Raw genomic sequence first — 26904 nt, 5'->3', positions numbered from 1 at the left:
ATAAAGTTGTTTTGAAACAAGATGGCGGTGTGGACGCCGCTGTCGTTAAAGATGTCACCGACAGCCTCTCTGGGCTGCACTTGGCTCCGGAGAGAGCGACCATTCCCCAAAAAGCTGCTGACAACTTGGCCGGGCTTTTGTGGACGAGGTGAGACGTGTTTTGGGAGACTTTGATGAGTGGTGTTGACGTCGTCCGCCTCGGTCGAAATTAGCCAAAGTCACGCGTGGAAAGTCTCACTTCCCATTGATTTAGTTTATAAATAATAATGATTTAGTTTATAAATAATAATGATTTAGTTTATAAATAATAATTTAAAAAAAACACGAATAGTTTCGGTCTTTTAACGGAGTAATTGACTGACTTCCGGTCCTACCCGGATATGTCTCTGCCACACTTTTTTTGTTTATATTTTTTTTGTATTGTTTTTTTGAATTTTATAAATCTTTATTTATAAATTTCAACATTTACAAACAGTTGAGAAATAATAAACAAAGTAAGTACAAAAACAGTACAAAACAGCGCCAGGGGGTTGTAAATTCAAAGTAACTAAAATAGAATGCAATATATATATATATATATATATATATATATATATATATATATATATATATATATATATACACATTTTTGTATTTTTAATGAGAATGTTTACTTCTTTATTTTATTTTATATTTATTTATTTTACTTTTATATACATTATACTTTTAAATTCAGTATTGTGATCGTTCTTCGTATATAAATATATATATATATATATATATATATATATACACACACACACACACACACATTTTTGTATTTTTAATGAGAATGTTTACTTCTTTATTTTATATTTATTTATTTTACTTTTATATACATTATACTTTTAAATTCAGTATTGTGACCATTCTTCATATATATATATATATATATATATATATATATATATATATATACCTTCGAATTTACACAACTCTCAATAATTATTTGATATTATGAGAAAAATATTTTAAATGAAGTAATGAAAAAATAAAAAAGTGTGTGTATATATATATATATATATATATATATATATATATATATATATATATATATATACACACATTTTTGTATTTTTAATGATAATGTTTACTTCTTTATTTTATTTTATATTTATTTATTTTACTTTTATATACATTATACTTTTAAATTCAGTATTGTGATCGTTCTTCGTATATAAATATATATATATATATATATATATATATATATATATATATATATATATATATATATATATATATATATATATATATATATATACATATACACACACACACACACATTTTTGTATTTTTAATGAGAATGTTTACTTCTTTATTTTATATTTATTTATTTTACTTTTATATACATTATACTTTTAAATTCAGTATTGTGACCATTCTTCATATATATATATATATATATATATATATATATATATATATATATATATATATATATATATATATATATACCTTCGAATTTACACAACTCTCAATAATTATATGATATTATGAGAAAAATATTTTAAATGAAGTAATGAAAAAATAAAAAAGTGTGTGTATGTATATATATATATATATATATATATATATATATATATATATATATATATACACACACACACACACATTTTTGTATTTTTAATGAGAATGTTTACTTCTTTATTTTATTTTATATTTATTTATTTTACTTTTATATACATTACACTTTTAAATTCAGTATTGTGACCATTCTTTGTATATATATATATATATATATATATATATATATATATATATATATATATATATATATATACCTTCGAATTTACACAACTCTCAATAATTATATGATATTATGAGAAAAATATTTTAAATGAAGTAATGAAAAAATAAAAAAGTGTGTGTATGTATATATATATATATATATATATATATATATATATATATATAAAAAACAAGCAAAGTGCAAAGCCAAAGGCTCACTCAATTTCAGTAAATAACTTAAATTTGGAACACAGCATCATCGTTTTCACAGCTTTTTGCTTGTTAGAGGGAGAGAGTGTTTTAACGTAGACTTCTAATTCTTTTTTTAAAGGCACAAAAAATGATAATCAGTCCATCTCTAATCAATATCATTAAAGTATAAACAATCCATTATTGGATCTGACTTAAATGTTTTGCTTTCTTGCCCCTGCAGCCCTCCTTTTACCAGGTACTTATTTCCTTAGTTTGTAAATAATAGAAGAGAGGTGTATTGAGGGCCACATTGCTATTATTACGCAATTATTGTATGCATTTTATTAGTTGATTTTTATTTTAACTAAAATGTAAAAAAATATATAGTAAGTTGTAGTAATTTCACCTCAAAATGTAATGTATATTAATGTAAATGGAAAAACAGCACTGCTGTTTTTTTGGTTAAAAAAAAAGGCAGCTCAGTTACCAGAATTGTACTGTAAATTTTACATTGTTTTTTTTTTACTGTAAATAAAAAAAACTGCAATTTTTAGTAAAATTTTGGCACCTGAGCTTTGATTTTTATTTTTTTTTATTTTTTTTACCGCAAATCAAGTGTAGATTTTTGGGTGTATTACAGTTTATTACAGTAAAAAAAAGTTCAGTTTTTTTCATTTAGAGAAAAATGCTGTAAAAAGCACAGTAAATTTCACAATTTGACCGTGAAATCTATTGCTATTTTTACATTGCACAATTTGATGGATAACTTGCTTTGAAATCATTATTATTAGTATTTATTTCTGTTTAAAAAATGGTTTGAATGTTTAATCATATATTTTTTTCATAATTGGACAATATTTAAGTTAACATAATTTGCGATTACATTTTTTTTCTCTCCCAAAATAGAAAGAAATAATACATTTAGTAAGAAAAGTTACACTACTTTATTGATACATATTATTTCCAGGCTTTCCAGGGCCAAATAAAATGAAGTGGCGGGCCATATCTGGTCCCCGGGCCTTGATTTTGACACCTGTGCAATAGAACAATACCAACAATGCTGTGAAAATAAAGATAACAGACCTGGTCGCGACAGTACTGTATTGAGCCGATACTGATACCACCCTCGGGCGTCGATTCTCTTGATATTTATCTGTGTTTCTCGTTGTTGCCGTGAAGGATACGCCGTGGAAGCCCCACGTGAGGCGGCCCCGGCGGAGGTGGAGACGGGCGGTGTGACTGCCGCCGGCTTCAGCGGGCCCCTGGACCACTACAGCGGGCTGATCCGGGAGGGCACCCTGCGGGAGGACGAGCACCAGAGGGCGGTGATGCTCAGACTGGACCAGCTGCACAAAACCCTGCGGGGATACAGCAACACACCCACGTCCATCTTCCAAAAAGTACAGTATACTGTACTCTGCAATTATTACATACACTTTGTTTATGCCTCACTTTTTATATGATTCCCTTTGCCTGAGTTTTCATGTACTGTCTTGGTTCTCGTACCACTAATTACTGCGCGTGATAACACCTGTTTTGCAGTGTCGCATTGTGGAAAGAAAGAATATATTCAGTACGGCTGCAAAAAAAAAAAATCCCTCATGGGGCCAAAGAAAGTTGCGAGTGCCAGCACTTTGCTTTCAATAAAAAGTGAAAAGCGCTATAGAATTCCAGAAAGATCTGATCTAAAGTAGTCTCTGCTCATCGCCGTCTTTGCCAATAAGAGATAAAGTAATGTTCATAAACACATTTCATTCATCATTTATATGTATTTCACTTTCATGTCAAACTATCATTAGTCTTTATAATTTGTGGGCGTTCAGAGCAAAAAAAAAAAAATCCCTCATGGGGCCAAAGAAAGTTGCGAGTGCCAGCACTTTGCTTAAAACATAAAGTGAGAAACACAATTGAATTCAAGAAAGACCTAAATTAAAGTAGTCTCTGCTCATCGCCGTCTTTAAAAAAAAATATATATATATATATTGCGTACGGCTGCAAAAGAAAATCCCTCTCATGGGGCCAAAGAAAGTTGCTTTTGTTTTTCTTAAATCGTCAAATTTCAAGTGCTAAAATAAATACATTCTAATGAATAAAAATAAATATGTTTCTTAAATCGTCAAATTTGAAGTGCTAAAATGAATACATTCTAATTAATAAAAATAAATATTTTTCTTAAATCGTCAAATTTCAAGTGCTAAAATAAATACATTCTAATTAATAACAATAAATATTTTTCTTAAATAATTCGTCAAATTTCAAGTGCTAAAATAAATACATTCTAATTAATAACAATAAATATTTTTCTTAAATAATTCGTCAAATTTCAAGTGATAAATTAAATACATTCTAATTCATAAAAATATTTTTCTTAAATCGTCAAATTTCAAGTGCTAAAATAAATAAATTCTGATTAATTAAAAATGAATATTTTTCTTAAATCGTCAAATTTCAAGTACTAAAATGAATACATTCTAATTAATAAAAATAAATATTTTTCTTAAATCGTCAAATTTCAAGTGCTAGAATAAATAAATTCTGATGAATAAAAATAAATATTTTTCTTAAATTGTCAAATTTCAAGTGCTAAAATAAATACATTCTAATTAATAAAAAATTTTTTTTTTCTTAAATCGTCAAATTTCAACTGCTAAAATAAATACATTCTAATTAATAACAATAAATATTTTTCTTAAATAATTCGTCAAATTTCAAGTGATAAATTAAATACATTCTAATTCATAAAAATATTTTTCTTAAATCGTCAAATTTGAAGTGCTAAAATAAATAAATTCCGATTAATTAAAAATGAATTTTTTTCTTAAAACGTCAAATTTCAAGTGCTAAAATGAATACATTCTAATTAATAACAATAAATATTTTTCTTAAATAATTTGTCAAATTTCAAGTGCTACAATAAATAAATTCTGATCAATAAAAATAAAAAAAATTCTTAAATAATTCGTCAAATTTCAAGTGCTAAAATAAATACATTCTAATTAATAAAAAATATTTTTCTTAAATCGTCAAATTTCAAGTGCTAAGATAAATAAATTCTGATTAATGAAAATAAATATTTTTCTGAAATTGTCAAATTTCAAGTGCTAAAATAAATAAATTCTGATTTAATAAAAATAAATTTCTTGAATCGTCAAATTTCAAGTGCTAAAATAGATACATTCTAATTAATAACAAGAAATATTTTCCTTAAATAATTTGTCAATAAAATTGAAGTGCAAATGAAAATATTGCTTCGCCACTTAAGTCATAATTTTTGCGCTCGAGAAACTTCTCTATGACTTCTGTTTGTTTGATATTGTCATTACTGCCACAAGTGGTGGAAACGTGTATTGCAACTAGGGTTGTACGGTATACCGCTACCGATAAAGTGCCGCTGCAATAATGAATTAAAAAGTGTACTATACCGCCTTTCAAAAAATACCACTCCTTTTTTTTTTCTAATCCTGACCTCCATGGCGACAAATAAAGTAAGTTTCTTACAAGTATCATTATCACCGCAGGACGAGGAATAGCTAAACATGCTTCACTACACATCGTAGGAGGATACAATAGCTCACCTCTAACAGCAAGCTAGCGCTCCTGAACGTAAACAAATGGGTGGATCTATACAAATATCGATTGTGACGATATTTTTTACTAACACAACATTTTTTTGTCTTTTTTGTTGTTTATAAACTCAGGAAATGCGTCCATGGACATAAGAAACTTATGTTTCATAAGATTTTCTGTTAAAATAAAGCCAGGAATGACATTTATTTTGATTAATTAAAAATGAATATTTTTCTTAAATCGTCAAATTTCAAGTGCTAAAATGAATACATTCTAATTAATAACAATAAATATTTTTCTTAAATCGTCAAATTTCAAGTGCTAGAATAAATAAATTCTGATGAATAAAAGTAAATATTTTTCTTAAATTGTCAAATTTCAAGTGCTAAAATAAATACATTCTAATTAATAACAATACATATTTTTCTTAAATAATTCGTCAAATTTCAAGTGCTAAAATAAATACATTCTAATTAATAAAAAAAAAAAAATTTCTTAAATCGTCAAATTTCAAGTGCTAAAATAAAAAAATTATGATTAATAAAGATAAATATTTTTCTTAAATCGTCAAATTTCAAGTGCTAAAATAAATACATTCTAATTAATAACAATAAATATTTTTCTTAAATAATTTATCAAATTTCAAGTGCTAAAATAAATACATTCTAATTAATAACAATAAATATTTTTCTTAAATGATTCGTCAAATTTCAAGTGCTAAATTAAATACATTCTAATTAATAAAAAATATTTTTCTTAAATCGTCAAATTTCAAGTGCTAAAATAAATAAATCCTGATAAATTAAAAATGAATATTTTTCTTAAATCGTCAAATTCCAAGTGCTAAAATGAATACATTCTAATTAATAACAATAAATATTTTTCTTAAATCGTCAAATTTCAAGTGCTAGAATAAATAAATTCTGATGAATAAAAGTAAATATTTTTCTTAAATCGTCAAATTTCAAGTGCTAAAATAAATACATTCTAATTAATAACAATAAATATTTTTCTTAAACGATTCGTCAAATTTCAAGTGCTAAAATAAATACATTCTAATTAATAAAAATACATATTTTTCTTAAATCGTCAAATTTCAAGTGCTAAAATAAATAAATTATGATTAATAAAAATAAATATTTTTCTTAAATCGTCAAATTTCAAGTGCTAAAATAAATACATTCTAATTAATAACAATAAATATTTTTCTTAAATAATTCGTCAAATTTCAAGTGCTAAAATAATTACATTCTAATTAATAACAATAAATATTTTTCTTAAATGATTCGTCAAATTTCAAGTGCTAAATTATATACATTCTAATTAATAAAAAATATTTTCCTTAAATCGTCAAATTTCAAGTGCTAAAATAAATAAATTCTGATTAATTAAAAATGAATATTTTTCTTAAATCGTCAAATTTCAAGTGCTAAAATAAATACATTCTAATTAATAACAATAAATATTTTTCTTAAATGATTCGTCAAATTTCAAGTGCTAAATTAAATACATTCTAATTAATAAAAAATATTTTCTTAAATCGTCAAATTTCAAGTGCTAAAATAAATAAATTCTGATTAATTAAAAATGAATATTTTTCTTAAATTGTCAAATTTCAAGTGCTAAAATGAATACATTCTAATTAATAACAATAAATATTTTTCTTAAATAATTTGTCAAATTTCAAGTGCTAAAATAAATACATTCTAATTAATAAAAATAAACATTTTTCTTGAATCGTCAAATTTCAAGTGCTAAAATAAATAAATTATGATTAATAAAGATAAATATTTTTCTTAAATCGTCAAATTTCAAGTGCTAAAATAAATACATTCTAATTAATAACAATAAATATTTTTCTTAAATAATTCATCAAATTTCAAGTGCTAAAATAAATACATTCTAATTAATAACAATAAATATTTTTCTTAAATGATTCGTCAAATTTCAAGTGCTAAATTAAATACATTCTAATTAATAAAAAATATTTTTCTTAAATCGTCAAATTTCAAGTGCTAAAATAAACAAATTCTGATTAATTAAAAATGAATATTTTTCTTAAATCGTCAAATTTCAAGTGCTAAAATGAATACATTCTAATTAATAACAATAAATATTTTTCTTAAATAATTTGTCAAATTTCAAGTGCTAAAATAAATAAATTCTGATTAATAAAAATTAAAAAAAATCTTAAATAATTCATCAAATTTCTAGTGCTAAAATAAATACATTCTAATTAATAAAAAATATTTTTCTTAAATCGTCAAATTTCAAGTGCTAAGATAAATAAATTCTGATTAATGAAAATAAATATTTTTCTGAAATTGTCAAATTTCAAGTGCTAAAATAAATAAATTCTGATTAATAAAAATGAATTTCTTGAATCGTCAAATTTCAAGTGCTAAAATAGATACATTCTAATTAATAACAATAAATATTTTTCTTAAAAAATGTGTCAATAAAATTGAAGTGCAAATGAAAATATTGCTTCGCCACTTAAGTCATAATTTTTGCGCTCGAGAAACTTCTCTATGACTTCTGTTTGTTTGATATTGTCATTACTGCCACAAGTGGTGGAAACGTGTATTGCAACTAGGGTTGTACGGTATACGTAAATCGTCAAATTTCAAGTGCTAGAATAAATAAATTCTGATGAATAAAAGTAAATATTTTTCTTAAATTGTCAAATTTCAAGTGCTAAAATAAATACATTCTAATTAATAACAATACATATTTTTCTTAAATAATTCGTCAAATTTCAAGTGCTAAAATAAATACATTCTAATTAATAAAAATAAACATTTTTCTTAAATCGTCAAATTTCAAGTGCTAAAATGAATACATTCTAATTAATAACAATAAATATTTTTCTTAAATCGTCAAATTTCAAGTGCTAGAATAAATAAATTCTGATGAATAAAAGTAAATATTTTTCTTAAATTGTCAAATTTCAAGTGCTAAAATAAATACATTCTAATTAATAACAATAAATATTTTTCTTAAATAATTTGTCGAATTTCAAGTGCTAAAATAAATAAATTCTGATTAATAAAAAATAAAAAAATTCTTAAATAATTCGTCAAATAAATTTCAAGTGCTAAAATAAATACATTCTAATTAATAAAAAATATTTTTCTTAAATCGTCAAATTTCAAGTGCTAAAATAAATAAATTCTGATTAATTAAAAATGAATGTTTTTCTTAAATCATCAAATTTCAAGTGCTAAAATGAATACATTCTAATTAATAACAATAAATATTTTTCTTAAATAATTTGTCAAATTTCAAGTGCTAAAATAAATAAATTCTGATCAATAAAAAAAAAAAAATTCTTAAATAATTCGTCAAATTTCAAGTGCTAAAATAAATACATTCTAATTAATAAAAAATATTTTTCTTAAATCGTCAAATTTCAAGTGCTAAGATAAATACATTCTAATTAATAACAATAAATATTTTTCTTAAATAATTCGTCAAATTTCAAGTGCTAAAATAAATACATTCTAATTAATAAAAATAAAAAAAATTCTTAAATCGTCAAATTTCAACTGCTAAAATAAATACATTCTAATTAATAACAATAAATATTTTTCTTAAATAATTCGTCAAATTTCAAGTGCTAAAATAAATACATTCTAATTAATAACAATAAATATTTTTCTTAAATAATTCGTCAAATTTCAAGTGATAATTTAAATACATTCTAATTCATAAAAAATATTTTTCTTAAATCGTCAAATTTCAAGTGCTAAAATAAATAAATTCCGATTAATTAAAAATGAATATTTTTCTTAAAACGTCAAATTTCAAGTGCTAAAATGAATACATTCTAATTAATAACAATAAATATTTTTCTTAAATAATTTGTCAAATTTCAAGTGCTAAAATAAATAAATTCTGATTAATAAAAATTAAAAAAAATCTTAAATAATTCATCAAATTTCAAGTGCTAAAATAAATACATTCTAATAAAAAATATTTTTCTTAAATCATCAAATTTCAAGTGCTAAGATAAATACATTCTGATTAATGAAAATAAATATCTTTCTGAAATTGTCAAATTTCAAGTGCTAAAATAAATAAATTCTGATTCAATAAAAATAAATTTCTTGAATCGTCAAATTTCAAGTGCTAAAATAGATACATTCTAATTAATAACAATAAATATTTTTCTTAAATAATTTGTCAATAAAATTGAAGTGCAAATGAAAATATTGCTTCGCCACTTAAGTCATAATTTTTGCGCTCGAGAAACTTCTCTATGACTTCTGTTTGTTTGATATTGTCATTACTGCCACAAGTGGTGGAAACGTGTATTGCAACTAGGGTTGTACGGTATACCGCTACCGATAAAGTGCCGCTGCAATAATGAATTAAAAAGTGTACTATACCGCCTTTCAAAAAATACCACTACTTTTTTTTTTTTTCTAATCCTGGCCTCCATGGCGACAAATAAAGTAAGTTTCTTACAAGTATCATTATCACTGCAGGACGAGGAATAGCTACACATGCTTCACTACACATCGTAGGAGGATACAATAGCTCACCGCTAACAGCAAGCTAGCGCTCCTGCACGTAAACAAATGGGTGGATCTATACAAATATCGATTGTGACGATATTTTTTACTAACACAAACATTTTTTGTCTTTTTTTGTTGTTTATAAACTCAGGAAATGCATCCATGGACATAAGAAACTTATGTTTCATAAGATTTTCTGTTAAAATAAAGCCAGGAATGACATTTATTTTGATTAATTAAAAATGAATATTTTTCTTAAATCGTCAAATTTCAAGTGCTAAAATGAATACATTCTAATTAATAACAATAAATATTTTTCTTAAATCGTCAAATTTCAAGTGCTAGAATAAATAAATTCTGATGAATAAAAGTAAATATTTTTCTTAAATTGTCAAATTACAAGTGCTAAAATAAATACATTCTAATTAATAACAATACATATTTTTCTTAAATAATTCGTCAAATTTCAAGTGCTAAAATAAATACATTCTAATTAATAAAAATAAACATTTTTCTTAAATCGTCAAATTTCAAGTGCTAAAATAAATAAATTATGATTAATAAAGATAAATATTTTTCTTAAATCGTCAAATTTCAAGTGCTAAAATAAATACATTCTAATTAATAACAATAAATATTTTTCTTAAATAATTCATCAAATTTCAAGTGCTAAAATAAATACATTCTAATTAATAACAATAAATATTTTTCTTAAATAATTCGTCAAATTTCAAGTGATAAATTAAATACATTCTAATTAATAACAATAAACATTTTTCTTAAATCGTCAAATTTCAAGTGCTAAAATAAATAAATTCTGATTAATAAAAATACATATTTTTCTTAAATCGTCAAATTTCAAGTGCTAAAATAAATACATTCTAATTAATAACAATAAATATTTTTCTTAAATAATTCGTCAAAGTTCAAGTGCTAAAATAAATACATTCTAATGAATAACAATAAATATTTTTCTTAAATAATTAGTCAAATTTCAAGTGCTAAATTAAATACATTCTAATTAATAAAAAATATTTTTCTTAAATCGTCAAATTTCAAGTGCTAAAATAAATAAATTCTGATTAATTAAAAATGAATATTTTTCTTAAATTGTCAAATTTCAAGTGCTAAGATGAATACATTCTAATCAATAACAATAAATATTTTTCTTAAATAATTTGTCAAATTTCAAGTGCTAAAATAAATAAATTCTGATTAATAAAAAAAAAAAATCTTAAATAATTCGTCAAATTTCAAGTGCTGAAATAAATAAATTCTGATTAATAAAAAAAAAAAATTCTTAAATAATTCGTCAAATTTCAAGTGCTAAAATAAATACATTCTAATTAATAAAAAATATTTTTCTTAAATCGTCAAATTTCAAGTGCTAAGATAAATAAATTCTGATTAATGAAAATATTTTTCTGAAATTGTCAAATTTCAAGTGCTAAAATAAATAAATTCTGATTTAATAAAAATAAATTTCTTGAATCGTCAAATTTCAAGTGCTAAAATAGATACATTCTAATTAATAACAATCAATATTTTTCTTAAATAATTTGTCAATAAAATTGAAGTGCAAATGAAAATATTGCTTCGCCACTTAAGTCATAATTTTTGCGCTCGAGAAACTTCTCTATGACTTCTGTTTGTTTGATATTGTCATTACTGCCACAAGTGGTGGAAACGTGTATTGCAACTAGGGTTGTACGGTATACCGCTACCGATAAAGTGCCGCTGCAATAATGAATTAAAAAGTGTACTATACCGCCTTTCAAAAAATACCACTACTTTTTTTTTTTTTTTCTAATCCTGGCCTCCAGGGCGACAAATAAAGTAAGTTTCTTACAAGTAGCATTATCACCGCAGGACGAGGAATAGCTAAACATGCTTCATTACACATCGTAGGAGGATACAATAGCTCACCTCTAACAGCAAGCTAGCGCTCCTGAACGTAAACAAATGGGTGGATCTATACAAATATCGACTGTGACGATATTTTTTACTAACACAAACATTTTTTGTCTTTTTTGTTGTTTATAAAGTCAGGAAATGCGTCCATGGACATAAGAAACTCATAAGATTTTCTGTTAAAATAAAGCCAGGAATGACATTTATTTTGAAAAGTATCAACAAAATCTTGGTATGGTATTAAAACTGACATTTTTTGGTTGACAAAGTCTACATTAGTCAATTATTTGACATAATATATTTGTTCTCCTTCAGTTTTTCACCAAGCCCAAACCTCCAAAGGGTTACTATATTTACGGCGACGTCGGTAAGCGATCCAGCTTCTAATCAAAAGCTCTGTCTTGTGGATTTAAGTCCGATACTGATGTGCGTGTGTATCGTGGCAGGCACGGGGAAAACGATGGTGATGGACATGTTTTATTCGCACGTGGAGACGGACAAGAAGAAGAGGGTGCACTTCCACGGCTTCATGCTGGACGTGCATAAACGTAAGTAGTGTATAAACACCTTAGGCTGGCAGATAATTAACATTACCGTATTTTTCGGAGTATAAGTCGCACCGGAGTATAAGTCGCACCTGCCGAAAATGCATAATAAAAAAGGAAAAAAACATATATAAGTCGCACTGGAGCCCGGCCAAACTATGAAAAAAACTGCGACTTATAGTCCGAAAAATACGGTATATATTTCTCCTGCTCCTTATTTTCCATAGGTTGGAAAAATATGAATAATTATCGATATCGACCGATATAAAACACTTTGATACAGTTTTCAGCAATATCGCCCAGCCCTAATTGTGAGTGTGCATAAGGCAGAGGTGTCAAAGTCATTTTAACCGAGGGCCACATGGCAGTTATGTTTGGCCCCAGAGGGCCGCTTCTAACAGTGAATACTATTTTTAATGCATTTTATTAGTAGATTTTTTAAAACTAAAATGTAAAAAAAAAATATGGTAAGTTGCAATAATGTCACCTTAAAAGGTAGTGTATATTACTGTACATGTAGCATACCTGCCAACTACTCTGGATTTCCCGTAATTAGTACGGTTTTCATCAACCTATTCCGGGTTACGGTTGCAGTGATAAAAAATACGTTTTTTTATTAATTAAAAAAAAAAAGTTTTTTTAAAGTTTTATTCACGAAATCGCCGGAGAAAAATCGCAAACGAGTCTTAAACCGAAAAGAAAACTGCAGTCATTCCGTGAAGAATATTCAAAAGCCTATCCGGGAATAATTATCCGTTCCAAAAAGGGTGAAAACTACGCGAATTGCACCTTGTGTTCGATATTTCGATGACGACATTGGAAAAGTATTGTCAGTACTTCTGTCTTTGAGGGAATGCAATACGGCTTCCACAGGCGAAAACATTTTACAAAATACTCGCGGAAGAAATAGACTCAAACGAAATTCCTTGGCAGAATTTGGTTTGCTTTGCTGCCGATAATGCTGCAGTGATGATGGGATCTAAAAAGGGTGTTGCAGCTTTCATTACGGAAATGTCTCCTTCGGTTTACATCGCCGGTAAGTACAGTTCGTAGCATAAAAAAACTCACAAAACATAACATTTTAAGTAAATCTTTTATTACATAAACAATAAATCAAATCAAAAATAATTTCTGTGTACAGTATATCTTTTTATTTGTGATAACGATAACATGTTCAAAACAAGTAACATATAACTATCATACTATTCTATTACTTCTTAATTCTATGATGCTATTGAATTACATTTTAATGAAGTAAACTTATCATAAAGTTACCATATCATTTTTGCAGTATGATCAATCTGATAGAATAAATTTGGATTTTAGCCACAAAAAGGTAATGACACCAATGTTATCTATTGGAATTGTTTAGTACTGTTATACTGTTAAAAGTGTTTATACTATTTATGCTTTCAAGTCCAAGTTGAAGAAATCTTGTTAAATGTTGACAGCATAACTACCAAAATACAGAAGTATGTCCTTAATATTTTTGCAGTGCTATTTCTGTTGAAAAGTTCAAATGATTACATTAGAGATGTGATGTGCCACTTTTCAAGTGTCTGATGGCTTCAATTCATTTTCATTAATTTTTCATATTTTGAAAGGCTTACAAAAAAACTACATTTGAATTGTAATTCCATGCTATTGACAGGACTATTAATTTTAATGAAGTTAGCTTACCATGTTTACAGTATGATAATTGTGATAGAAATGTGAATTTTAGGCACAGAATATTTTTTACAATTGAACAAGGCAGTAGATTATACAAGCTTGGACAGAAAGTTAATAATGACACCAATTTTTTTTTATCGGAATTGTTTAGTACTGTTTTACCATTTGTTTACTGTAAAAAGTGTTTATACTGTTTATACTTTCAATTAACAAATTGAAGTCTTGTGAAAGGTTGACAGGATAACTGGCATTAACTGTCAAAATAATTTCAAACTATTGAAGTTAGCTTACAGAATAAACATGTCAATCAACCCATATGATTTTTGCTGTAATATTTTTGTTTTGAAAAGTCACTGTGACTGATAGAAAAGTGATGGTTTTAGCAACATTTTAACCTGTCTGAATGCTAATAATCATTTTGCGTCGGGGGGCGAAGCCCTGAACCCTCCACCAGGACTTTGTCCTGGACCTACCGGGGCCTGCGGCCCTTGGACCCTGGCTACTAGGTTTTTCTGATTTCAAAAGTTGGCAGGTATGCTTGTGTAAGATTTGGACTTTTGACTACAACTACAAAGCGAAGAGGAAGCGGGACCTGACTCCCCTACAGGGACCTGTTCTTTGAACTGTTTTACGACCTTTCCTTTGAACTGTTTTAATCAAAGGCGATGGCTGTTTACGACCCCCCGTCCCTTGGAAACAGCTGTTGCCATGTAATCAGGGAAAGTCCAAATAAAAGAGGTGGCGTACAATCTTTCGCCAGAGCATGTCAAGACACCTTGTACAGTGTCCATGTGTCTCTTCTCAATTGAGCCAAATTTAATTCCGTCTCTGTTGAATTCCTTGCTTCTTGTCTTGGTTAATAGATGTCATCAGTGTTTGAACCTGACATGTATTTTTTTTCTCCCAAAATAGAAAGAAATAATATATTTAGTAAGTAAAGTTACACTACTTTATTGATACATATTATTTCCAGGCTTTCCAGGGCCGGATAAAATTAAGTGGCCCCCCCGGGCCTTGAGTTTGACACCTGTGGCATAAGGAATGACCATATAAGGTCATGTTACCATGGCGATACGTCTTGCCAAATCAACTTTTTTTTTTTTTTTTTTGTGCCTATTTTAGGAATCCATCGACTGAAGCAAAGTCTGCCCAAAAGGAAAGTGGGCAAAATGGCCAAGTCTTACGACCCCATCGCGCCGGTCGCCGAGGAGATCAGCGAGGAAGCTGCCCTGCTCTGCTTTGACGAGTTCCAGGTGACAACACCCGTCTGTGGTCGGGCGGTTTGTGTCTGACCTCCTTGCTGACGCTCTCGCAGGTCACCGACATCGCCGACGCCATGATCCTCAAGCAGCTCTTTGAGAACCTCTTCCTGAAAGGCGTGGTCGTCGTGGCGACGTCCAACAGGCCCCCTGAAGGTAAGGGAATAATGGAGGCCATGTTTAGTCTTGTGTGAGTACAGTCCCGGTCAAAAGTGGACATACGCTTGTAAATAACAATGTTCTAATGAATCAAAAAACGGTACTATACTCTGTTTGAAAAGTACCGGTTCCCCATAGGAGCATGTTGGGCAGCGCACACACACAGAGTACTTACAAGCAGACACAGTGTGTAGACAGAAAAGGGAGAATGGACGCATTTTGGTGTAAAAAGTCAAGATAAAGGTGAAGTTATAACACTGAAACACCCTCAGGAAGAGTTTTAGCTACTTCTAAATCACTAATCCTTGTCTCCATGGCGACAAAGTGAGTTTCTTACAAGTAGCATTATCACTGGAGGACGAGGAATATCTAAACATGCTTCACTACACACCGTAGGAGGATACAATAGCTCACCGCCGTCACAATGTAAACAAATGCCATGGGTGGATCTACACTTGACATCCACTGTAATGATACCATATTTTTTATTGTCACCAAATCTTTTTTTTTTTTTAATTCATATTATGTTTATAAAGTCAGTAAATACGTCCCTGAACACATGAGGACTTTGAATATGACCAATGTATGATCCTGTAACTACTTGGTATCACAGTGTTTTAGCTACTTACAAGTAGCATTATCACTGGAGGACGAGGAATATCCAAACATGCTTCACTACACACCGTAGGAGGATACAATAGCGTCACAATGTAAACAAATGCCATGGGTGGATCTACACCTGACATCCACTGTAATGATACCAAGTACTGGAGTCGATACTGTTACGATTACATCGATATATTTTTTGTTTAAAAAAAATTCATATTATGTTTATAAAGTCAGTAAATACGTCCCTGGACACATGAGGACTTTGAATATGACCAATGTATGATCCTGTAACTACTTGGTATCACAGTGTTTTAGCTACTTACAAGTATCATTATCACTGGAGGACGAGGAATATCTAAACATGCTTCACTACACACCGTAGGAGGATACAATAGCTCACCGCCGTCACAATGTAAAGAAATGCCATGGGTGGATCTACACCTGACATCCACTGTAATGATACCAAGTACTGGAGTCGATACTGTTATGATTACATCGATATATTTTTTGTTTTTAAAAAATTCATATTTTGTTAATAAAGTCAGTAAATACGTCCCTGGACACATGAGGACTTTGAATATGACCAATGTATGATCCTGTAACTACTTGGTATCACAGTGTTTTAGCTACTTACAAGTATCATTATCACTGGAGGACGAGGAATATCTAAACATGCTTCACTACACACCGTAGGAGGATACAATAGCTCACCACCGTCACAATGTAAACAAATGCCATGGGTGGATCTACACCTGACATCCACTGTAATGATACCATATTTTTTATTGTCACCAAATCTTTTTTTTTTTTTTAATTCATATTATGTTTATAAAGTCAATAAATACGTCCCTGAACACATGGGGACTTTGAATATGTCCAATGTATGATCCTGTAACTACTTGGTATCACAGTGTTTTAGCTACTTACAAGTACCATTATCACTGGAGGACGAGGAATATCTAAACATGCTTCACTACACACCGTAGGAGGATACAATAGCGTCACAATGTAAACAAATGCCATGGGTGGATCTACACCTGACATCCACTGTAATGATACCATATTTTTTATTGTTACCAAATCTTTTTTTTTTTAAATTCATATTATGTTTATAAAGTCAGTAAATACGTCCCTGAACACATGAGGACTTTGAATATGACCAATGTATGATCCTGTAACTACTTGATATCACAGTGTTTTAGCTACTTACAAGTATCATTATCACTGGAGGACGAGGAATATCTAAACATGCTTCACTACACACCGTAGGAGGATACAATAGCTCACCACCGTCACAATGTAAACAAATGCCATGGGTGGATCTACACCTGACATCCACTGTAATGATACCAAGTACTGGAGTCGATACTGTTACGATTACATCGATATATTTTTTGTTTTTAAAAAATTCATATTTTGTTAATAAAGTCAGTAAATACGTCCCTGGACACACGAGGACTTTGAATATGACCAATGTATGATCCTGTAACGACTTGGTATCACATCCATACCTAAATGTGTGGTATCATCCAAAACTAATGTCAAGTATCAAAGAAGAGCAGAATAAGTGATTATTACATTTTAACAGAAGTGTAGATAGAACATGTTGAAACAGAAAATAAGCAGATATTAACAGTAAATGAACAAGTAGATTAATAATCATTTTTTACAGTTTGTCCTTTATAAAATAATAGGTGTATAAATGACACAATATGTTACTGCAGACTAATTAGGAGTCTTTGTTTGTTTACTTACTACTAAAAGACAAGTTGTCTATTTTATTTAAGGACTAAATGACAATAATAAACATATGTTTCATGTACACTAACATTTGTTGTTACAATAAAAGACAATAATGACATTTTTTTGTATCGAAATACATTTTGGTACCGGTACCGAGACAAAAGGTGCCCATCTTTCGTTCTGACTAGTTTGTCCAATTTAGCATCCTACTTGTTTGTTTTTCAGACTTGTATAAAAACGGGCTGCAGAGGGTCAACTTTGTGCCTTTTATTGCCGTATTGCAGGTAAAAAAACCTATATATTTTTCCTAAGCCAGCAAATTGACTTAAAAAAAATAATAAAAAATGAAGTTTGCACATTTTTTTTCCTCGCTTGCAGAAATATTGCCAAACTCTTCGTCTGGATTCGGGCATCGACTACCGCAGGAGGAACAGGCCCTCGGCGGGGAAACTTTACTTCCTGTAAGCCAGTGGTTCTCAAACTTTTTTTGTCATCCCCCACTTTGGACAAGGGGGAGTTTTCAAGCCCCACCTGCCCCCATCGCCCCAACAGAGCGCTAATGCCAAGCTTTAACATTTTCAAATTTATTGAACATCAAGTTGTATACATTCGAACTCAATAACATAAAATAACATCAAGTTCAATAATAAATAAAATAACTTCCATCAAGTTCAATAATAAATAAAAAAAACTGTTATAACTTGCATCAAGTTCAATAATAAATCAAAAAAAGTGTTATAACTTGCATCACGTTCAATAATAAATCAAAAAAACTGTTATAACTTGCATCAAGTTCAATAATAAATCAAAAAAAGTGTTATAACTTGCATCAAGTTCAATAATAAAATCACAAAAAGTGTTATAACTTGCATCAAGTTCAATAATAAATCAAAAAAAGTGTTATAACTTCATCACGTTCAATAATAAATCAAAAAAAGTGTTATAACTTGCATCAAGTTCAATAATAAATCAAATAAAAGTGTTATAACTTGCATCAAGTTCAATAATAAATAAAACAAGTGTTATAACTTGCATCAAGTTCAATAATAAATCAAACAAAAGTGTTATAACTTGCATAAAGTTCAATAATAAATCAAAAAAAGTGTTATAACTTGCATCAAGTTCAATAATAAATAAAAAAAAGTGTTATAACTTGCATCAAGTTCAATAATAAATCAAAAAAAGTGTTATAACTTCATCACGTTCAATAATAAATCAAAAAAAGTGTTATAACTTGCATCACGTTCAATAATAAATCAAAAAAGTGTTATAACTTGCATCAAGTTCAATAATAAATCAAATAAAAGTGTTATAACTTGCATCAAGTTCAATAATAAATCAAAAAAAGTGTTATAACTTGCATCAAGTTCAATAATAAATCAAATAAAAGTGTTTTAACTTGCATCAAGTTCAATAATAAATAAAACAAAAGTGTTATAACTTGCATCAAGTTCAATAATAAATAAAACAAGTGTTATAACTTGCATCAAGTTCAATAATAAAAAAAAAAAAGTGTTATAACTTGCATCAAGTTCAATAATAAATTAAAAAAAAGTGTTATAACTTGCATCAAGTTCAATAATAAATCAAAAAAAGTGTTATAACTTGCATCACGTTCAATAATAAATCAAGTGTTATAACTTGCATCAAGTTCAATAATAAATCAAAAAAAGTGTTATAACTTGCATCACGTTCAATAATAAATCAAAAAAAGTGTTATAACTTGCATCAAGTTCAATAATAAATCAAAAAAAGTGTTATAACTTGCATCACGTTCAATAATAAATCAAGTGTTATAACTTGCATCAAGTTCAATAATAAATAAAACAAAAGTGTTATAACTTGCATCAAGTTCAATAATAAATCAAAAAAAGTGTTATAACTTGCATCAAGTTCAATAATACATCAAAAAAAGTGTTATAACTTGCATCAAGTTCAATAATAAATAAAACAAAAGTGTTATAACTTGCATCAAGTTCAATAATAAATAAAACAAAAGTGTTATAACTTGCATCAAGTTCAATAATAAATCAAAAAAAGTGTTATAACTTGCATCAAGTTCAATAATAAATAAAACAAGTGTTATAACTTGCATCAAGTTCAATAATAAATAAAACAAGTGTTATAACTTGCATCAAGTTCAATAATAAATCAAATAACTTGCATCAAGTTCAATAATAAATAAAATAAAAGTGCCTCTTTGCAAAAAAAAAGGAGGAGCTATGCATTTGGCAAGACAGGGCAAGTGACAGCACTTTCCCCCAGGAGAGCTACCTTGCTTCACTGTGAAACAGCACGGCTGTATGATCAGCTCCCATTTCCTCACACAGTGCAGAGAACAGTCGCACTTTCACTGGTCGTGTTTTGATCAAATTGACCGCGCTCACAACATCTGTTAAAACCTCATTGAGTTCGGGGCTGAGCTGCCTTGACGCGAGTGCTTCCCGGTGAATGACACAGTGTGTGCCCGTCACATTTTTGTTTCTCTGCAGGCGCTGGCTCTGGCTCGACGACCTTTGAGGTGCGAGTCACAAATGTATATATTTGTGTAATTGTGATCCACACATTAGCCTGCTACCCATCCGCGCCAAAGTTTGTTCCGCTTAGCCCCGCCCCCATTAGTTACTGTTGCTATGTCTGTCAAACTTTCACTCGTACCGAGAAATATAAAGCCTACAGTAAAAATAAGTACCGGTAATTTCCATTTATTTATATAGCGGATTTCACAGACAGAATCACAAAGTGATTTACAGTGTGTATAGAAAATGAAAGCATAGTAAAAAAAAAATATCTAAGAATATAATAATTAAAAAAAATTTTTTTAAGTGAAATTTCCTCCCGTTCCTCGCGCCCCACCTGTCATGTCTCTATTCCCCACCAGTGGGGCGCGCCCCACACTTTGAGAAACGCTGCTGTAAGCCGTCCTGACGTCACGGTTGACAATGTGCTGACGTCTGCAATGATGCTGTTGTGTGGACCGCAGATCCGGCGAGGCCGACGCGGAAGCCGCGCTGGATGAAATGTTTGAGCGGCTGGCCTTCAAGCAGAACGACAGTAAGTCGAGCGTACGACGGCGATCGTGATGACTGTGACTGTCACCTGTCCATCACCTCCACAGTGACGCGACCCAGAGTCCTCAACGTCCACAACAGGAAAGTGCGTCTGAGCAAAGCATGCGGCACCATTGCAGACTGCACCTTTGAGGAGCTGTGCGACAGAGTAAGACTAATCACATGTTCATGCATCTTATAAAAGCGGTGAAGTTGTCACGTTGTGTAAATGGTAAATAAAAAGAGGATACGACAAATCCTTTTCAACTTATATTCAATTGAATAGACTGCAAAGACAAGATATTTCATGTTCACACTGAGAAACTTTGCAAATAATCATGAACTTAGAATTTAATGGCAGCAACACATTGCAAAAAAGGCATTTTTACCACTGTGTTACATGGCCTTTCCTTTTAACAACACTCAGTAAAGGTTTGGGAACTGAGGAGACACATTTTTGAAGTGGAATTCTTTCCCATTCTTGCTTGATGTACAGCTTAAGTTGTCTCCCTTCTCATATTTTAGCCTTCACACATTTTCAATGTCTGGACTACAGGCAGGCCAGTCTAGTACCCGCACTCTTTTACTACGAAGCCACGCTGTTGTAACACGTGGCTTGGCGTTGTCTTGCTGAAATAAGCAGGGGCGTCCATGATAACAACATATGTTGCTGTATGTACCTTTCAGCATTAATGGTGCCTTCACAGATGTGTAAGTTACCCATGTCTTGGCCACTAATACACCCCCATACCATCACACATGCTGACTTTTACACTTTGCACTTATAACAATCCGGATGGTTCTTTTCCACTTTGGTCCGGAGGACACGACGTCCACAGTTTCCAAAAACAATTTGAAATGTGGACTCGTCAGACCACAAAACACTTTTCCACTTTGAATCAGTCCATCTTAGATGAGCTTGGGCCCCGGGTGTTGTTGATAAATGGCTGTGGCTTTGCATAGTAGAGTTTTAACTTGCACTTACAGATGTAGCGACCAACTGTAGTTACTGACAGTGGGTTTCTGAAGTGTTCCTGAGCCCATGTGGTGATATCCTTTACACACTGATGTCGTTTGTTGATGCAGTACCGCCTGAGGGATCCAAGGCATGTAATATCATGGCTTACGTGCAGTGATTTCTCCAGATTCTCTGAACCCTTTGATGATATTACGGAGCGTAGATGGTGAAATCCCTAAATTCCTTGCAATAGCTGGTTGAGAAAGGTTTTTCTGAGAAACTTTTGCAAATATTAGCTCATTTGGAATTTGACGCCTGCGACATGTTTCCAAAAAGCTGGCACAAGTGGCAAAAAAGAGTGAGAAAGTTGAGGAATGCTCATCAAAGACTTATTTGGAACATCCCACAGGTGAACAGGCTAATTGGGAACAGGTGGGTGCCATGATTGGGTATAAAAGCAGCTTCCATGAAATGCTCAGTCGTTCACAAACAAGGACGGGCCCGTGCGAGGGTCACCACTTTGTCAACAAATGCCTGAACAAATTGTTTAACAACAACATTTCTCAACAAGGAATTGAGGGATTTCACCATCTACGCTCCGTAATATCATCAAAAGGTTCAGAGAATCTGGAGAAATCACTGCACGTAAGCCATGATATTACACACCTTGGATCCCTCGGGCGGTGCTGCATCAAAAAGCGACGCCAGTGTGTAAAGGATTTCACCACATGGGCTCAGGAACACTTCAGAAACCCACTGTCAGTAACCACAGTTGGTCGCTACATCTGTAAGTGCAAGTTAAAACTCTACTATGCAAAGCCACAGCCATTTATCAACAACACCCGGGGCCCAAGCTCATCTAAGATGGACTGATTCAAAGTGGAAAAGTGTTTTGTGGTCTGACGAGTCCACATTTCAAATTGTTTTTGGAAACTGTGGACGTCGTGTCTTCCGGACCAAAGAGGAAAAGAACCATCCGGATTGTTCTAGGCGCAAAGTGTAAAAGGCAGCATGTGTGATGGTATGGGGGTGTATTAGTGGCCAAGACATGGGTAACTTACACATCTGTGAAGGCACCATTAATGCTGAAAGGTACATACAGGTTTTGGAGCAACATATGTTGCCATCCAAGCAACGTTACCACGGACGCCCCTGCTTATTTCAGCAAGCCACGTGTTACATCAACGTGGCTTCATAGTAAAAGAGTGCGGGTACTAGACTGGCCTGCCTGTAGTTCAGACCTGTCTCCCATTGAAAATGTGTGGCGCATGATGAAGCCTAAAATAGCACAACGGAGACCCCCGGACTGTTGAACAACTTAAGCTGTTCATCAAGCAAGAATGGGAAAGAATTCCACCTGAGAAGCTTCAAAAATGTGTCTCCTCAGTTCCCAAACGTTTTACTGAGTATTGTTAAAAGGAAAGGCCATGTAACACAGTGGTGAACATGCCCTTTCCCAACTACTTTGGCACGTGTTGCAGCCATGAAATTCTAAGTTAATTATTATTTGCAACAAAAAAAATAAAGTTTATGAGTTTGAACATCAAATATGTTGTCTTTGTAGTGCATTCAATTGAATATGGGTTGAAAAGGATTTGCAAATCATTGTATTCCGTTTATATTTACATCTAACACAATTTCCCAACTCATATGGAAACGGGGTTTGTGTATATATATACAGGTAAAAGCCAGTAAATTAGAATATTTTGAAAAACTTGATTTATTTCAGTAATTGCATTCAAAAGGTGTAACTTGTACATTATATTTATTCATTGCACACAGACTGATGCATTCAAATGTTTATTTCATTTAATTTTGATGATTTGAAGTGGCAACAAATGAAAATCCAAAATTCCGTGTGTCACAAAATTAGAATATTACTTAAGGCTAATACAAAAAAGGGATTTTTAGAAATGTTGGCCAACTGAAAAGTATGAAAATGAAAAATATGAGCATGTACAATACTCAATACTTGGTTGGAGCTCCTTTTGCCTCAATTACTGCGTTAATGCGGCGTGGCATGGAGTCGATGAGTTTCTGGCACTGCTCAGGTGTTATGAGAGCCCAGGTTGCTCTGATAGTGGCCTTCAACTCTTCTGCGTTTTTGGGTCTGGCATTCTGCATCTTCCTTTTCACAATACCCCACAGATTTTCTATGGGGCTAAGGTCAGGGGAGTTGGCGGGCCAATTTAGAACAGAAATACCATGGTCCGTAAACCAGGCACGGGTAGATTTTGCGCTGTGTGCAGGCGCCAAGTCCTGTTGGAACTTGAAATCTCCATCTCCATAGAGCAGGTCAGCAGCAGGAAGCATGAAGTGCTCTAAAACTTGCTGGTAGACGGCTGCGTTGACCCTGGATCTCAGGAAACAGAGTGGACCGACACCAGCAGATGACATGGCACCCCAAACCATCACTGATGGTGGAAACTTTACACTAGACTTCAGGCAACGTGGATCCTGTGCCTCTCCTGTCTTCCTCCAGACTCTGGGACCTCGATTTCCAAAGGAAATGCAAAATTTGCTTTCGTCAGAAAACATGACTTTGGACCACTCAGCAGCAGTCCAGCTCTTTTTTTCCTTAGCCCAGGTGAGACGCTTTTCGCGCTGTTTCTTGGTCAACAGTGGCTTGACACGAGGTATGCGGCAGTTGAAACCCATGTCTTTCAAGCGTCTCTTGGTGGTGGATCTTGAAGCACTGACTCCAGCAGCTGTCCACTCCTTCTGAATCTCCCCCACATTTTTGAATGGGTTTTTTTTCACAATCTTGACCAGGGCGCGGTGATCCCTATCGCTTGCACACTTTTTCTGACCACAGTTTTTCCTTCCCTTTGCCTCTCCATTAATGTGTTTGGACACAGAGCTCTGAGAACAGCCAGCCTCTTCAGCAATAACCTTTTGTGTCTTTCCCTCCTTGTGCAATGTGTCGATGGTTGCCTTTTGGACAGCTGTCAAATCTGAAGTCTTCCCCATGTTTGTGTAGGCTTCAGAACTGGACTGAGAGACCATTTAAAGCCCTTTGCAGGTGTTTTGAGTTAATCAGCTGATTAGTTTGTGGCACCAGGTGTCTTCAAAATGTAACCCTTACACAATATTCTAATTTTGTGACACACGGAATTTTGGATTTTCATTTGTTGCCACTTCAAATCATCAAAATTAAATGAAATAAACATTTGAATGCATCAGTCTGTGTGCAATGAATAAATATAATGTACAAGTTACACCTTTTGAATGCAATTACTGAAATAAATCAAGTTTTTCAAAATATTCTAATTTACTGGCTTTTACCTGTATAACAACGGGCGGGTGCGGGCGGGTGCGGTTTTGATTAAATGTTAGTTCGGGTGGATGGCGGATGGTTGACGACTTTTGTGATGCGGTTGCGGATGAAATAATTGCCTATCCGCGCATCTCTAATATATATATATATATGTGTATGTATGTATGTATCTATTTATCTATATATATATATATCTACATATATATCTCTCATATCTTTGTACCGAATATGATTCATTAGTATCGCAGTACTATACTAGTACTGGTATACCGTACAACCCTAATAGCTACAGTTGTGTGTGTGTGTAAAAGATGTAATGCATGTTCCAGCCTCTAGGGGCCAGCGACTACCTGGAGATGTCGCGTCTGTTCGACACCGTCTTCATCCGCCACATTCCTCTCCTGACGCTCAACAAGAAGACTCAAGCGAGGCGACTCATCACGCTGGTGGACGCTTTCTACGACCACAAGGTAATCCTCATCATCATCCTGATTTATTTCTTCTTTTTTTTTTTTTTTTACTCTGACCTTCTGTGCGGTCCAGGTGCGTGTGGTCCTGCTGGCCCAGCACCCGCTGGAGGAGCTCTTTGTCCACGAGGAGGACCACCACGCCCACGACGAGAGCCACATCCTCATGGACGACCTGGGACTGAAACGAGTAAGGGATGAATAATAATACATGCAGGTTAAAGGTCTATGGAGGGTACAAGGAACACCATGCCTACCGCCAAGCATGGTGGTGGTCGTATTATGCCTGTTTTGCTGTCCATCACAGGAAGAAGCCAGCAGTTTGTCCATCTTCAGCGGAGAAGAGGAGATGTTTGCCTTCCAGAGGACTGTTTCTAGACTGACGGAGATGCAGACGGAGGAGTACTGGCTGCAGGGCGACCGCAGCAGCAGGTCCTAACGTCGTCGTGTCGCACAATCACTAATCACTCCTTGTGCACAAAAGTATTTATTGCAATATATCATGACGACCTTGCACTTTACATGGACGATCTGACCTTTTTGGCACGGAGGTCCAACTCCGTTTTGGTTCTAGGGGACATTTTCCTTCAATACCGTGCAAATAACCAGTATATATATATATATATATATATATATATATATATATATATATATATATATGTATATATATGTATATATATATATATATATGTATATGTATATATATATATATTTTATATATATATATATGTATATATATATATATATGTATATATATATATATATATGTATATATATATATTTTATATATATATATGTATATATATATATATATATATGTATATATATATATATATTTTATATATATATATATATAAATATATATTTTATATATATATTTTATATATATATATATATATATATATATATATATATATATATATATATATATAACAAGTATAAATATACAAAAGCCCAAAAGCGGTGAAGTTGTCACGTTGTGTAAATGGTAAATAAAAAGAGAATACAACAAATCCTTTTCAACTTATATTCAATTGAATAGACTGCAAAGACAAGATACTTAATGTTCCATTATTTTTGCAAATAATCATGAACTTAGAATTGAATGGCAGCAACACAAGGCATTTTTACCAGTGTGTTACATGGCCTTTCCTTTTAACAACCCTCAGTAAAGGTTTGGGAACTGAGGAGACACATTTTTGAAGTGGAATTCTTCCCCATTCTTGC

General features: G+C 31.3%; 1 protein-coding gene across 1 annotated transcript; it reads left to right on the top strand.

Moving 5' to 3' along the window:
- On the top strand, window positions 1-26280 carry afg1la (AFG1 like ATPase a). Its single transcript, XM_061924266.1, has 13 exons — window positions 1-148; window positions 3121-3341; window positions 12255-12306; window positions 12386-12487; window positions 15278-15408; window positions 15471-15570; window positions 18151-18209; window positions 18304-18386; window positions 20909-20979; window positions 21044-21144; window positions 25540-25680; window positions 25754-25867; window positions 25985-26280. The coding sequence occupies exons 1-13, from the start codon at window positions 22-24 to the stop codon at window positions 26114-26116; spliced, it is 1434 nt and encodes a 477-aa protein (XP_061780250.1). The 5' UTR covers window positions 1-21; the 3' UTR covers window positions 26117-26280.
- The last annotated feature ends 624 nt before the right edge of the window (window positions 26281-26904 follow it).

The sequence above is a fragment of the Nerophis lumbriciformis genome, linkage group LG29 (assembly GCF_033978685.3).
Source record: "Nerophis lumbriciformis linkage group LG29, RoL_Nlum_v2.1, whole genome shotgun sequence".
Classification (NCBI taxonomy): domain Eukaryota; kingdom Metazoa; phylum Chordata; class Actinopteri; order Syngnathiformes; family Syngnathidae; genus Nerophis; species Nerophis lumbriciformis.
Note: the sequence above shows the minus strand (reverse complement) of the source record. Positions and strands in the feature narration are given on the sequence as shown.